Source organism: Engystomops pustulosus, chromosome 4 (genome assembly GCF_040894005.1).
Source record: "Engystomops pustulosus chromosome 4, aEngPut4.maternal, whole genome shotgun sequence".
Classification (NCBI taxonomy): Eukaryota; Metazoa; Chordata; class Amphibia; order Anura; family Leptodactylidae; genus Engystomops; species Engystomops pustulosus.
The window spans coordinates 104582195-104598627 of NC_092414.1; the positions used below are offsets into that span (position 1 = coordinate 104582195).

General features: G+C 39.5%; 1 protein-coding gene across 1 annotated transcript in view; it reads left to right on the top strand.

Annotated features, from left to right (window-relative positions):
* The window catches only part of CFTR (CF transmembrane conductance regulator), a 125712-nt gene that overhangs the window by 15911 nt on the left and 93368 nt on the right, over window positions 1–16433 (top strand). The window contains exons 3-5 of the mRNA XM_072146962.1: window positions 16–127; window positions 4243–4458; window positions 5032–5121. Coding sequence (XP_072003063.1) covers window positions 16–127; window positions 4243–4458; window positions 5032–5121 — 418 coding nt within the window. The remainder of the gene's footprint in view (window positions 1–15; window positions 128–4242; window positions 4459–5031; window positions 5122–16433) is intronic.

The window sequence follows — 16433 nt, forward strand, 5'->3', positions numbered from 1 at the left end:
TGTGTTTTCTTTCAGAGAATGGGACAGGGAATTGGCAACGTCAAAGACAAATCCCAAATTAATCAATGCGCTGAAGCGTTGTTTTTTCTGGAAATTTCTTTTTTATGGTATCCTATTGTATCTTGGGGTAAGAGGACAATTTTCATATAAATATACATTTAGGTATTATATACAGATATAGATATATCTATATATAGGTATTTACAGTACATAGTATAGACATTTGCATATAGTACATATAGTACAAACATATACCGTAAGTATTACCTTAGTATGTAATGTCGTCTTGGATAGACATCTTGTAGTAGTTTCTGTTAAGGGGCAGCTGACCAAATACATGGTCATTAAGCAGGCCTTGGTCAGTGTAGGCAGTATTTTTGGATCACAGTAATCCAGGCATAAGACAGGGAAGGCAGCTCAGAATAATTATGGTAACAGCAAAATATAGGACAGGTAGAACAGGTTCATATTTTGACACAATGGTGCATATTACTAGAAGTTAGAAGGCAAAGGAGAGAAGCATTGTACAGTTATTGGTTATGCAAGTTTTATATCAACTTTTGACATCTTAATTATATTGACACTGTATAGTTTTCCACAGAAAAATAACATTAGGTTCTTCACCAGTACAACACATGCTAAATGTTACATAAAGTATCTACACTCACCGGCCACTTTATTAGGTACACCATGCTAGTAACGGGTTGGACCCCCTTTTGCCTTCAGAACTGCCTCAATTCTTCGTGGCATAGATTCAACAAGGTGCTGAAAGCATTCCTCAGAGATTTTGGTCCATATTGACATGATGGCATCCCATAGTTGCCGCAGATTTGTCGGCTGCACATCCATGATGCGAATCTCCCGTTCCACCACATCCCAAAGATGCTCTATTGGATTGAGATCTGGTGACTGTGGAGGCCATTTGAGTACAGTGAACTCATGTTCAAGAAACCAGTCTGAGATGATTCCAGCTTTATGACATGGCGCATTATCCTGCTGAAAGTAGCCATCAGATGTTGGGTACATTGTGGTTATAAAGGGATGGACATGGTCAGCAACAATACTCAGGTAGGCTGTGGCGTATCAACGATGCTCAATTGGTACCAAGGGGCCCAAAGAGTGCCAAGAAAATATTCCCCACACCATGACACCACCACCACCAGCCTGAACCGTTGATACAAGGCAGGATGGATCCATGAAAGTCAATGGTATAACGTGTGAAGAAAAAGTAGGATTGCTCTCACCCGCTTTTCAGGGTTCTTCCCAAGGAGCTCTCGATCCCAGCGACTCGGATCCCACGTGACCAGCGTGTAAGGCAATAGTAGTACGGAAAGAATGATCCAGCGCTTTGTGTTTGGGAAACAAATGCTCCAGGCGTTTTATTTCAAAATGCAAGGAAGGGTGTAGACGTTACATAGACCCCAGCACTGTGTCCAAGAGGTGGACTACACTGTCCAGCCTACGCGTTTCGAGCGCATCCACACGCTCTTTGTCAAGGCTAACACATATCTGAGAAGGAGCGCCATTAAATTGAAAGCTAGCAGGGACGTCAGAGGGAGGGGGCCAGAAGGTCCGCCTTGATCCATGACGTCAGATTTGTTTGAGAACGCCCTTGTCAGGTATGTTGTTAAGTATAATAAAAACATGTTAAATTTTATTTATAAAATGACCCTTGAGTCGGCTTGTTCTAAAAACAACATGATATCTAGAATACATGATGGATCCATGGATCCATGCTTTCATGTTGTTGAAGCCAAATTCTGACCCTACCATCCGAATGTCGCAGCAGAAATCGAGACTCATCAGACCAGGCAACGTTTTTCCAATTTTCTACTGTCCAATTTCGATGAGCTTGTGCAAATTGTAGCCTCAGTTTCCTGTTCTTAGCTGAAAGGAGTGGCACCCGGTGTGGTCTTCTGCTGCTGTAGCCCATCTGCCTCAAAGTTCGACGTACTGTGCGTTCAGAGATGCTCTTCTGCCTACTTCGGTTGTAACGGGTGGCGATTTGAGTCACTGTTGCCTTTCTATCAGCTCGAACCAGTCTGCCCATTCTCCTCTGACCTCTGGCATCAACAAGGCATTTCCGCCCACAGAACTGCCGCTCACTGGATGTTTTTTCTTTTTCCGACCATTCTCTGTAAACCCTAGAGATGGTTGTGCGTGAAAATCCCAGTAGATCAGCAGTTTCTGAAATACTCAGACCAGCCCTTCTGGCACCAACAACCATGCCACGTTCAAAGACACTCAAATCACCTTTCTTCCCCATACTGATGCTCGGTTTGAACTGCAGGAGATTGTCTTGACCATGTCTACATGCCTAAATGCACTGAGTTGCCGCCATGTGATTGGCTGATTAGAAATTAAGTGTTAACGAGCAGTTGGACAGGTGTACCTAATAAAGTGGCAGGTGAGTGTAGATATCACATTTGTTTCATCGAGGCAGGTCTCCTCTGTACAGAGCAACTGTAGAAGATGTAAAGAGTACTTCCCCAGTAAAGAATCAGAGCCACAGGATAAGGGATACATGTTTTATTACAGGGAGTCTGAATACTGTGACAGTCACCTGCAAATGTCAGTGGAATGGTGGAAACCATGGTGCAGATTTATCTTAGTATGATGCACCTTTTTTGGTTGTATTTTAGTGACTATTTGCACAATTTTTTGTGCCTTTTTACAGCAGTAATCAGGTTTGCTCCTAATTGGTCTTTGTATTTCTCCTGCTTCCAGATGTGTGTGTCTTATTTAACACTGATTTGTGCCTATATGGGCGCTAATAATTGCATAATTGCCAGTCCTGACCATGCTTAGGAAAGGCAATGGTAAGATTTGCGCAACAAAATTGCGCCTTTTTTAAAATTTGCACCTAATAAGGCTCAAAAAACCCTGCATTTGCCAAAGAGCCAAAACAACAAAGACAAGTGAGGTGCAAAAAATAGACTTTAAAATGAGCAAAATAACTCAGAGAAGGGGGAAATAAGATAAATGACCCCCCCCCCCCCATGTGTGATCATCATACCATTTAGTTCTATGAGAATGCTGTATTAGTTATGGGAGTGCAACAAAGTGAGTATCCAATACTCCCGTGAAAAGGAACCCCTTTAAAGGATCTTGCATGGGTGGGGGATAGGTACACTAGTTCTGACACATGATTAGATACTAAGGTTCTGCTTCTATAAAGTTGTTTCACAATAATTCACACGTTTGATGTTATTATGTATGTGCAAAAATAACAAGAAGGCTTATGATGCAATTTTTAATGGATATGCACGGAGCAACAGACATTACTTGGTGGGGTTTAAGGTGGGGTCATTGGGTTGACAACTGTCCACTGAATGTAATTTAAGTTGAGTTGGAGGTGGCTGCCTGGAATCGGGAGAAATCTTACATAGTTCTATAATTTTTTACTCTTTAATACATATACCAGACTACTTGAGTAGTACTTAAGTAGGACTTTAAACATGTTGTCTGGCTACTAGAGTTTTTTCATAAATTGATTTATAATACTTAGGTTACATCATCAATATCAGATTTCTGGAATGGAAGCTAAGCTGCATTACAGCTTTATGGCCAATACAGTGGGGTTGTCGATGCCTAAACCATACACATATGTAATGATTTCAATTAACCCCTTCAAACAGATTCAATTGCATATAAAGCATGTGCTGAAAACTCATGAGAAGAGTTATGAGTTCTCTCTATCAGAATAAAACCTCTACTAATGGGAAAATGGAGAGATTGATGAGACTGGGCCACTAGGTTTGGTGCCATGAACCCAAGCAGTACAAGGACATTCTATTGGTTTAGGGGTCCTAAACCTAGCAGCAGGTTTCCTTTATGCATGCTCCATTCTTCACAGGAAGGAATAATACGACTTAATTATGTGAGTCACTGAGCAAGTCATCTCTTGGCTACCATCCAGTTTATCGTTCCATAAATGAAAGTCATTAAGTAAAACTGGGCATTAAAAAAACAATAGAGTGACAGGTAGAGACTAGCTATGACTAAAGTATTGTCTGTATTCTGATACTTAACGGTCAGGATACTTTTTCCTAATAAGATCTACATCTTCTTATCAGATTCCTATGCAATTTCTTAGAAAAACAATGATCTGCTGCTTAAAATGAAATAAAAAACAAAACGAAACAAATCTATCTAATGTTAAATTACTGGCAAATGTAATTATAGGTTTTAACACAAAAGAAATTGATAATATAAATAATGCCTTTTTCCTGTCTATCTCAGGAAGTCACTAAAGCTGTTCAGCCGCTGCTTCTTGGAAGAATCATAGCATCTTATGATGAAAGTAATACACTAGAGCGATCCATAGCTTACTACCTAGCCATTGGTCTGTCATTGCTCTTTGCTGTCAGAATGCTGCTTCTACATCCTGCCATATTTGGTCTTCATCATATAGGAATGCAGATGAGGATAGCAATGTTCAGTTTAATCTATAAAAAGGTAGGTTCTCTTATACATTGGGGGTAATTTACTAAGGGCCCGATTCGCGGTTTCCCGACGTGTTACCCGAATATTTCCGATTTGCGCCGATTTCCCCTGAATTGGCCCGGGATTTTGGCGCACCCGATCGGATTGTGGCGCATCGGCGCTGGCATGCACGCGACGGAAATCGGGGGGCGTGGCCGGACGAAAACCCGATGGATTCGGAAAAACCGCCGCATTTTTAAAAAAAATGTGTCGCAGAGCTTGCACTTACCTTCACTCAGCCCGCCTCGGTGCACTCCAGTGCGTTCCGGGGAACTTCAGCGCAGCAGTGCCACCTGGTGGACGTCGGAGGAACTGCCTTAATGAATCCCGGCCGGACCACAGTTCGGAAGTACAGTGAGTGTACTGTGTCAGGCACCCCTCATGTAGGACCAACTGATGGATTCACCTGTGGACCAGTCCAGGCTTGCTTCCTTATATAAGTAGACCATTAATATATATAATATATATTAGTTGGGGTTGCATATTTTACATCCAACAGCTTCAGAGTAGTTAAGATTTATGTTTTATTCTCTTTTCTTCCCCCAGACTTTAAAACTATCCAGCAAAGTTTTAGATAAAATAAGCACTGGGCAGCTTGTAAGTCTTCTCTCAAACAACTTGAACAAATTTGATGAGGTAAGATATTTGTCTGTTCCAAATTTATCAAGGGTTTAGGACAGTTAATAGATACTTTTATGACTATTACGACAAAAGGGCGTAGTCTCAGAAAAGTGGACATGGTTCTGCTGCGAAAACCTTGCAGATTTATGCTGCAGATTTCATGTGTAAACTAAACTAACTAATATGAGGTGCAAATTTGTCTTAAACTACACCAGATCAGATGCAGTTATAAATCTGCATCATAAGACTGTCTAGTCTGACTTTGTACTGTCAGTCTTCATTCAGATGTCCGGGAGAGGCGGGTGTGATCACACAGCTGCCATGGATGAACATTATGCACGGATTCGGGCCCTTTCCGGGCGTGTGCGTTGAAAAGAGCATAGAGAAGGTCATCAAAACATTTATACTATATTGTATGTCTGAATGTCTTGAGGGCCCGGGAGCCTGACATATGTTGTTATGTTTGTTGTATATAAGACAATAAAATAAAAATATACCAAAAAAGTAGACCAGGTTTTATACATGCCCAGATTTGCTGATCAGCCCTCTATAGAGTGGGGTGGTTTGAGCAGCACTCTTCTCCCTGGAGCATGGAGCTTTACTTAGAGACTCTTTTGATAAATCTGCCCACCAATTTTTGAAACTGACTATGCTTGACCGGGATTAAAAGACAAAAAAGAGATAATTTTTCATTTTTTTCACAGTGAAATAGCCAGTGAAAAAAAAGTCAGCTATAATGTCCAGTTTGACAACTTAATCAGTCATCTGCTCTGTTAATGCTGTAATAAAGTGTCCGTCACTGGGCCTCATAATGTTTTTATTTACTGTGTTCCTATAACATTGTTTAACATTATACACTCATTTCCAGATTGTACAAAACCCTAGATTCTGTAGAAGTCTGTAGAAGTATGACATCAGTGTCAATGCAAAGTGATGTAGTATCACATCTTGTGATAACCAGCTTAATATCAGTTCCTATTTACATTCAACAGAACCATAATTGACCTATGATAAGAGATAAGCTGTCCATTCCTTCTTGAAGGCAAATAATTGTATGCCATGGATTGGCTTAAATCAAACTTTCAAAGTGTATGAGCTGTCAGTGACTGCCAACAGGCTATGATGGTTTGTTATATTGAAAGCACAATACCAAACCTTTTTATCTTTTTTATGTCCCCTAAAAAACACACAATGGGGCAGATTTATCAAGTGTCTGAAAGTCAGAATATTTCCAGTTGCCCATGGCAACCAATCACAGCTCAGCTTTCATTTCACCAGTGCTCATGAATATTTTAAAGGGGATCTGTGATTGGTTGCCATGGGCAACTGGAAATATTCTGACTTTCAGACACTTGATAAATCTGCCCCAATGTTCTCCACAAATTATGATTTCATTTTGTAATTTTACAATTATGTTAAAGAATATATACAAACCACTGTACATTTAGTTTCTAAAAACAACATCTAACAACATGAATAGGGAAAAACACAAAAGCTACTCTTATATTTGTATAAAATGTATTTTTGAGCAAAAGGAATAAAACAAACTACAAATATTTAGTATAATTGGAGTTATTTAGTATAATTACAGTAATGCATACAATATGTATTTAAATTTAAAACCCTAAATCAATAATTGAAATTTTGTGTTTTTAAAAGCCCCTATGCAAAGTCATATATGCAAATAAAATGTTCTGGCAGCCATATTTTCTATAGGCTTGGATGCTAAAATAGGCTTCATACTTAATGGGGCACATTTACTAAGGTTCTTGTACCAGTTTTCCGTCTGACTTTGCACGTTATTTTAAGTGCAAACACCTTGAACAGGTATTTAAGAAGTGCCAGTGTCACATAAGTGTCGCAAGCGATGCTTTTGTGTTGCGGCTGCCCTATTCTTCACGTGACTGAAATTTCTTCACTGAAGGGGGCGTTCCGAGGCACAGTCGAACTGTGCACCACATTTATCACGCAGAGTCCGACAGAAGTGTGGTGCACGGTCCATGTTAAAGACTAGCTCTGTGCACTCCGTTGGAACAGCTCAGAGGGTGCCAGTTCATGCAGAATGTGAGCCACAAATCATAAATCTGGTGCCTTCTGCACACTAAACAGGCAAACTACACAGTAGAGTTTGCACTGTTTTTTTAGTAAATGTTCCCCTATGTGTCATATTACATTGGGTAAAATTTCACATTGTGGCTCAAACTACACGGTCCAGGTTAATTCTGTTTTTAAGTGCCGTTTGTAGGAGTGCATAGAAAAAAAATTAACTTTTATGACTCTTGTTTTTGGTTAAAAGGAGAACTATTCTATCCAGGTGAACGCCTGTTGCAGCACATATTTGTAATATTGCCATTGTACAATAGGTGAAAAATATGTACTATGAGCTAAGACAGAACAAATTGTCATAAAAATAGGAATTTAGAGATTTCAACAGAGGAAAAAATATGTCTGTAATATGATCTATTTACTCCATACTAAACCTGATTTAATGTTTTGCAGTCTTTAGATTACTTTATGACTTAGCTTATTTGTATAAGTAAATACAGGAGAACATGGAGACTGTTTCTTTTGGATTTCTTACTGATCAGTATTCTCTAAAATGACCCTGTTCTATGAAGCACCAACACACATGGCTTTCAACATAGAGCTGCAGAAACTTTGGGCCAGATGTATCAATTGTTTTTTCTGTTGTTCTTGCACCTTTTCATATTGTCGCACTGTTTTTACACCAGTTTCGCAACTAGACACTAAACTATCCACGCAGCAAAAATAACCATGTTTCCCTCATTTATACCACCAATCCTTTTGCTGCAACTAATAATCATGCATCATTAGCAACTTGTTAATTTAGGCGCATTTAGGCGCAAAAACACTACAGCCTGAAAGTGGCGTAAACTGAGAAGCAAGCACTGAGCTATTCTGCAGAGCCATGTATAGCTATGTACAGCCTCTGTTTACAATTCAAAACCTTCTATTTACAAACAATCTGCAAAGGCAGCAGCTCAGAGCAGGATAGAAGAGAAGTTTGTAGGATTTTGCCGACAGAACAGAGAGATGTCCCCATGTAGCAGTGTCTGAGGAGGAATACTGGCCAGAGTTACAGGGGAGCAGCAGAAGATCAGCACCGGAGGATCCCCTGCAGGAGAAGCCACCTCTGAGGATATCACTGGGTGCAGCTTTTCACACACCTGGGCTCTTCTGTGAGTGTTATCCTCATGCTGAGATGCGGTAGAGAAGCAGAGAGGAGCTTGTAGGAGGAATACATGTAAGTGCCTTAATCTAACATTGCGCCTATACTGCAACAAAAATGCGCCTAAAGTCACAGATGGTTGTAGCTTGTGATAATTATAGCGCAACAAAGCATCAGAATTAAGGCACAATAACTACACTTAAGTGCAGAACAGTGTTACATCTGGCCCATTGTATAGTTTCTGTGTGAATGTTCAGGAGATGCAGTATTCTTAAATTTTTTTTTAGCTTCCTATGTCCCATGTATTAGAGATGTATAATTAGGTTCATATAGTGTTAATTAGATAAAGGGGCACAAAGTATACAAAGGCTATACCATTTACCACATTTGTAGCAACTCCAGGTGCACATTTTGTATTGTTTTGCTCTCTATAACCTTGAAGTTTGTCTCCTTTTATTTTACTATTTAGTCTATTTGTTTTGAGAAATGATGGATAAAGATGACCATAAATATGAAACACAGCTGTTGCAAGGAAATACTTCAACAGTTTCCATCTTACATAGTAGTTCTAATTTTAAATACAGCAAATAATAACAATGGTTTCTGGTCTATTCAAAACCATGATAACTAAAATATAATTAAAATTTAATGTAATGTAATATTGTTTTACATGGCTAAGTTACTGGTAAATGTAAAGGCGTAGTACAAGAAAAAGTCATTTTTATATCATTTTTAATTTTTTTTATAATATTTTATTAATCAAAGACTACAAGAAAAGGGATTTTGTTGTCAATTGCCCATTTTGTACCTTTATGAATGTTTTGTACATTTTGTATGTTTGTACTGCAGTCCAGAGTTACTCATGTGATTCTTTAAAGCTAAAATCTCCCAGCATTCTGTGGCAATTTGTCTTACAAGGAAGGAGTTACCAAAGGATGCACTTTTCTTTAAGCTTCTTTTGGCCTTGTTTTTAAGAATAAAAAAGCTTTAAAAAAATATGCAAATGAGCCTAAAGGGCTCCAGGCTCCATTAAAACCTATGGAGCCCGGAGCCCGGTACCCCTCGTGCTCATTTGCATAATTTTAAAATCCTTTTATTTGTAAAAACCAGGGAAAAAGAAGCTAAAAGAAGAGAAGAGCAGATCCTGTAAGAGGGGGCACACACCAGTATGTAAGTGTGCTTGGTTTACAATTCTTCATCTTGGTGGTAGATTTCTTTGAAGTTTTTTTCAATGATTTTTTAAAAATAATATTTATGCCCCCATGTATATTCAATTACATGTTCTGTATCCAGTCATTTTCAATCTCATACCTGCAAATTTTTTTACTTATTTTCTATGCAACAACCACATTTACATCAGAGACTACTTAGGTAGGATTACAACAGAACATATCCAGGGGTGGGATTTGCAGTTCTAAAAACCGGTTCCCTACTTTGAGGGTGATAGCTCCATCGTGTAGCGCAGGATGGGAGGGGACTGGAGTGAGGTAGCAACTTTCGATTCAACTTTTTAAAAAACTTCACAATTCATAAATTTGTCTTTGCACAGCCTTGCAACAGTCGAGAGATGAAATCTGACCTATTTGAGACTTTTTAATGTCAAAAGTCATTAAAAAGCAATGATAAACGCACCCTATGGGTGTTACTATATACAGTATAGCATAGTATACCATATTGCAGTGATTTTCAACCTTTTTTGAGCCGCGGCACACTTTTTATACTTAGAAAATCCTGGGGCACACCACCAACCAAAATAGCACAAAATGACACTAAAACAGTCATAAAAGGCCTCCCTTTACTAATAAAAAACCCCTAGCGGCCTCCCTTTACTAATAAAAACCTCTAGCGGCCTCCCTTTACTAATTAAGAGCCCCTAGCAACCTCCCTTTACTAATTAAGAGCCCCTAGCAGCCTCCCTTTAATAATTAAAAGACCCTAGCGGCCTTCCTTTACTAATTAAGAGCCCCTAGCGGCCTCCCTTTACTAATTAAGAGCCCCTAGTGGCATCCCTTTACTAATAAAAACCTCTAGCGGCCTCCCTTTACTAATTAAGAGCCCCTAGCGGCCTCCCTTTACTAATTAAGAGCCCCTAGCGGCCTCCCTTTACTAATTAAAAGACCCTAGCGGCCTCCCTTTACTAATTAAGAGCCCCTAGCGGCCTCCCTTTACTAATTAAAAGGCCCTAGAGGCCCCCCTTTACTAATTAAAAGGCCCTAGAGGCCACCCTTTACTATTTAAAAGGCCCTAGAGGCCTCCCTTAACTAATAAAAAAGCCCTAGAGGCCCCCCTTTACTAATTAAAAGGCCCTAGAGGCCCCCCTTTACTAATAAAAAGCCCCAGCCTCTCTTTACTAATAAAAAAAAAAGACCCTAGCTTCCTTCCCTATACAAATAATAACCTTATATACTTACCCTTGATGTCTTCTTCCGCGTACCTTCACTCCTAATGGCGATCCGCCCACCTTCTGTAGCTCCTGCACCGCGCGCCTCTGGTCACGTGACTTACGCAACCTGACGTCAGGTCGCGTCAGTCACGTGACATGGGCCGCGCGGTGCAGGAGCTTTAGAAGATGGGCGGATCGCCGACGCGGGGCTTGTAGGTAAGTATGGGGGCTGAAACACAGGGGCGTGGCGGCAGCACTACACATGGACACCATGGTTCGGGGAACTTTCCCCGCGGCACACTCAACCATGTGTCGCGGCACACTAGTGTGCCGTGGCACACAGGTTGAAAATCACTGCCATATTGTATACAGGATTGGGATTCAGATTTTTTAAGAATTTCTATTCTGAAAATACGGTTTAGATATCAACTTAATGTTAATGTTATAAAGTAGTATGGCAAATTATTTTACATTGGACAGAAGTAGACATGGAGATGTTAGCTGACAATTGTCAACTAGAAAAATGTAGACATATTTTATATATTTACTAATTTTACCTACAGTGTCCTCTTTCATGAGATTGTCATTGAACTAGTTGGTGATATTGTCAATAATGGATTACGATGTGCTTAGTTTATTGGATGGACTGATAAGGTAGTATTGTACGTAAACTGAAAATTTATGAAGTATAATAAAGGTGTCAGCAATATAATCTAACATGTAATGTTCCAGGACTTGGGATCAGTTCTGGGAGCATTTCTTAAGAGCCCTATGGTCATTACTCCACTTCTCCAAGATTTATAGCATTCTCTAAGTTAGTGATTGTATTGTGTAAAGAGTTGTGGGAATGGTTTGTTTTGCCTTTGTTACATGATGTATATGCTGTCTGTGAGGAATTAACTGCTAAACCAACAGGATGTTGTGACTGCTTGTACTCTGTACTTCCGTCTTCAAACTTGTTCATATATTTTGATTTTGAGAGCTGTTTGGAAATAGTGGGGCACATTTACTTACCCATACGGGGGAGTTCACAGAAAGTGCATTGTCCAACGATAATGTACTCTGCTGTGATTCACTAAGATCGTGTGCCCAATATCTTGCATGTGTCGCTTCCCCGCTCAGGTCTAATGGAGTTCACCTTCTTCTTCCTGGTGCGTGTAAGTGCATGATCTTACAACACAATTTAAAAGTTAAATCCCACGCTCAGTGTGAATCAGTCGGATCATCCGACGACATGCCCCACGATTTCTGTTGCATGAAAGCCCTCACAGCTGTGTCAAAATCAGATTGGCTGTGACACAATCCCCTATTAAATATCTGTCACAGCCGTGCAAAACCCGAAAACGCGGGAAAGTCCGGCGAAAGGTGCGCCCGCGGACCCTTAGTAAATAAGCCCCAGTATATTCCACTTGATCCATACAGATTTCATAATTTATAGTTCAGTTTCCATCCGCTAGCTATCGACTTTGCATGAGAGTGAATAGACTTCCAAATTATGTATGAACTCAAATAGTATTAGCATCCCCCCTTTTTTTCAGGGAATAATTAAGTTTTCCTATAAAGTGCCTAGGAAGCAAGTTCTCTGATTATATGGAAAGCTAGAAAATGCTAGAAAGCTGCCTGAAGGGCTGGGGCAAGGCATTATGTGGTCCAAGCTGAGAGAAAAAACTGTGTATAATTGTGCGAAAGCTATAAAATCTATTTATAACAAGAGCACCATTGTTAGAGAAGAGATTAAAGGGAACCTATAGGTAGATTAATGGATATCCAATTACCATCATCATTAAAGATTCACCAGTTAAAATATAGTATAACAAATAATAGTATAAAGCCTGCACTCCCATGCCGCCCTTCTTCTTAAACAGTCACTCCCATGCCCCCAGTGTTTGGTATGTATTGGTGAGTTTTTTTGATCCTGCCACATAACTTAGCTGTTGGGCTTGATGATTCACAGCCCACTCACATCCATTTTTGATGCAGTAGGAAGGGAAAATGCACTTGCACTTTATTATCAGGAATTTATATGTCATATACCTTAGCCAAGCCATCTGGGTTATGTAAGCGCACAGGTATTTCTGTGGATTTTTTTTGTACAAGTGATGATACTTTTGGTGCATTTGCGTACCTGTGTGATTTTTGTTCTATTCTGTTACAACATTACCGGTCAGGGGTGGAGGGGGGAGTACAATCATTGTACTTACTCCTCCTGTGTTTTTTTTTGTGGTACTGATTTACTTATAATTGATTTTAAATATCATGTACATGTTTTTTCTATGAATTAGTAAAGTTGAATTGTAATTTGTTGGTCCATTGTAGCACACTCTTTTTCTTAGTGGTTATCATTGTATTTTTGATGTGTGGACATTGTGAATAGAGATATTAGCTGTGCACACCCTGTTATTTAAGTGAAAAAGATAAGAGTGCTCACCTAAAAGTAGATGCAAGTGCTAGGAGAGGCAGGTTTGGACAGGTAGTCTCCAAAAATAAAGCTTAAATGAATGTCACCATGGTTGTTGTGACTTTGTGGTCATGTGTGGGTAGATGTATATGTCAAGGATGAAGTGGTGAATTAATAGGGTAAAGTCAAGGTCACTGAGTACGCTGTTCCCTAAAGGGGTGGAATGACCTATTCGAGCCACAGCCCTAAATAGCTGCTCAAGAAGCCCACTGGCTACTCCTGCACTGTGTTGCACATAGCCATGCACAGGCTTGTAGGACCTCCTATTGCCCCACAGTGACATTTAGGGCTGCAGGCTGTGAGATGAGGTGTATAGGGTCGAAAAAGGTCATTCCATCCCTTTAGGGTTTAATTGTAACAGCCTCCATAGTCCCGGGGAGCTTGACTTTACTCTATTAGCTCATCACTTAATACTTGACGTACATCTCCCAGCACCTTACCATTTGACTGAAAAGTCACAACCAAGGTGACATTCTTTTGAACTTTGTTTTTTGGAGACTGCCTCCCCTCATACTTGCATCTATTTTTAGGTAAGTGCTCTTATCTTTTTCAAGTATCCATCTATACAATTTACATTGTGTTAGTATGGGATGTGATAAAGCCGGGTTCATACCCTTCTAGTTGTGTCTTTGTATCTTGACCCTTTTAGCTGTGGTGGCTGTGCCGTGGTTACATTGTAGTATTGCATCTGCGTTTTTTATCATCATACATACACATTGTTTGTCTCTTTCCTTTTTTAAGTATTCAATCTTAAAAGTTAATATGTATGTCTCCATAATATATGGAGGACTTTTTATGATTTTGATGTTCATGTATTGATGATCCGCTGGTAAATTGCATAAAGAGCCTTGTATTTTGCTGGTAAAAATTGATGATACCAGAAAATATTATAGAAGATGGATAGATGATTTCTAAATGCTAAGTGGACAAGAAAGTAATGGCCATTATTACCATAACATTCATCAAACTGATTTCTTGCCAGTGGAGAAGGGGAGGTGTTAATCTGTATCCTCAGCATTGGCAATGTAAAGTATACAGATTAATAAAATAAAATTAGCAGTATAAGTCTTGAATAAGAAGAAGGGATGAGCAAACCTATTGGGGTTCAGCCAAATGCCGTCTAGGATTGTCGCTCCACAATGACACATGGAGCAGTGAACTCTGGCAGCAAGCATGTGCCACCAGCAACATTTAAGTTACCAACGAGGGTGAGCGTTCAGGTTTGGGTTTTTTGTACTCGAACCCTGAACATGTCTGCTCATCCCTATGTCTTATAAAAGGCTAATGCTATTTATTTTCTTGCATTATCTGTATAATAAGGGGTTAACACAAAAGTAAGCATAGCATTTTGGAAGTGGTTTCTGACCAATACCAAAGTTGTCAAGGTATAATTGCCAACCTCTTTCAAATCTGTCTTTTTGCACTACAGCCAACACTGAAGTGCTGTGAACTAGTGCTATATTATTTTCATCAGTGGTATTTTCACAGTTTTATACTTTTGGTTGACTGTTTTTTAGTCCCATTATGTTCCATATTACTTTATCTCAAAAGAGGTGGCACCACATTCAATGTCTATGGAAACGGCCTACTACCCAGAGCTGTGTATCTCAGTCTAAAATAAACTTATTTTGACATGAATACTTAATAAGTGTGCCAAGTGTACCCTGTAAATAGAAATAATAGTATTCAATGTGTGTTCTTGTTTTCTGTTACATTCTGCTTGTAATGATAGAATGTTATGTTGACATGGAACAATGGTAACCAAGGGCAGACCCTAATTATCCATCAAACAGTGCCCAAGTGATAAGAACTGCTACAGGCTCAAATGTCCTCAAAATAACAGGGAAGTGAGGCTTATAGAAGCACCTGAGAACATTGGTCATACATCAAAACATTGACTTTGATTGTTAGTGAAACTCATTATATTACACTTGTTTCCTTGCAGCTGGGTTTCAACGTTGTATTGCAGTTTTGGCATCTAGCTATCCAAAGATAGCCGACCTGCATGATTTACAGTGTATAGAGTTGAAGGTGAAACTCACCTCAACTAAGTAATTATGGGGGAAAACCATCTTGCTTAAAGGGGTTAGCCGCTTACACAAAAGTTTGATAGGGTAAGTTTATGACCCTAATATACTTTCCCTTTTAAAGTTCTCATTTGCCACCTGGAGCCGAGGGTTACATAAATCGCCTGCAAGAAGGACTCAGGACTTCCTGTAATGTCCTGTGTCCTGCTGAATTCTGGGGGATTGAGGGGGCCAGGTTGTCATTACCATCTGTACACCTCCTCCATCAGAACCTCTCCCCTATCAGAACTTCTTTGATAACTTTTCCTGTAATTGGTTGCAAAAGCCTAAAAAAATGACTAGAATGCTTGACAAGTTCTTATTGCTCTCCATTGATTTCTAAGGAACCTCTTCTCATCAGGGATAATATGTTATATAGTTGATGAGAAAACCAGTTGAATATTTTTTTCTGGCACTTCCACAATCCACATATGTTTGCAGAATATGTTTTATAATTTTCAAGTGTCAATATTAGAAAGCAGATAAGAATGGAAAATGAGAAGCCAAATATAAATATTGAATGAACATTATTAAGAGCAGTATGTGCCTTGTATAGCAAGTAGCCATTTATGCCACTGTTGTAGCCTTTCTGTACTTAGCATCTATATTCTGTGCTGCCTGGTATTGATCTCATGCTGACATTGTTCCCATAATTTCTATGCTGCAAGAGTAAGTGGTACTAGACCATGTAGTAAATGGATTATAGCAGTTTTCATAACTTAAATTATTTGCTAATTTTCAGGTTGGTTTGTTGATCACATTTTTATGTCAGTTTATATGTTGTTTTCAGTTGTAACAGCCAGACTACCCATAATCTATTGAGCTTGCTCTGCAGTATAATCATAGTTATCTTAAAGAGAAACTGTCACCAGGTTTTACCTCACTAAACTACCTACCACCTCAGGTAAGGTATGATATGTCCTTTCTAGAATTCCATCCATTTTCACATAAGATCAGTCAACTTTAGAGATTGCAGGGAGAGTATCACTTCAGAAGTACCTATCTTCTGTTTAATATTGGTCCACAGTTATTAAAAACAGCGCAAACTGCACTATGCAGTCTGCCTGTGGAGTGCGTGTCTGATTTAGGAATTGTGGTGCACGTTCTTCATGAATGTGGCGCCCCCTGCACTGCTCAGGAAGTGGGCACCATTTTTTTCTGTGCACTTTGTTCATGCTGCAGAATTCTGGCTCATGTTGGACAGAATTGGTTGGACACGGTCCGACTAAC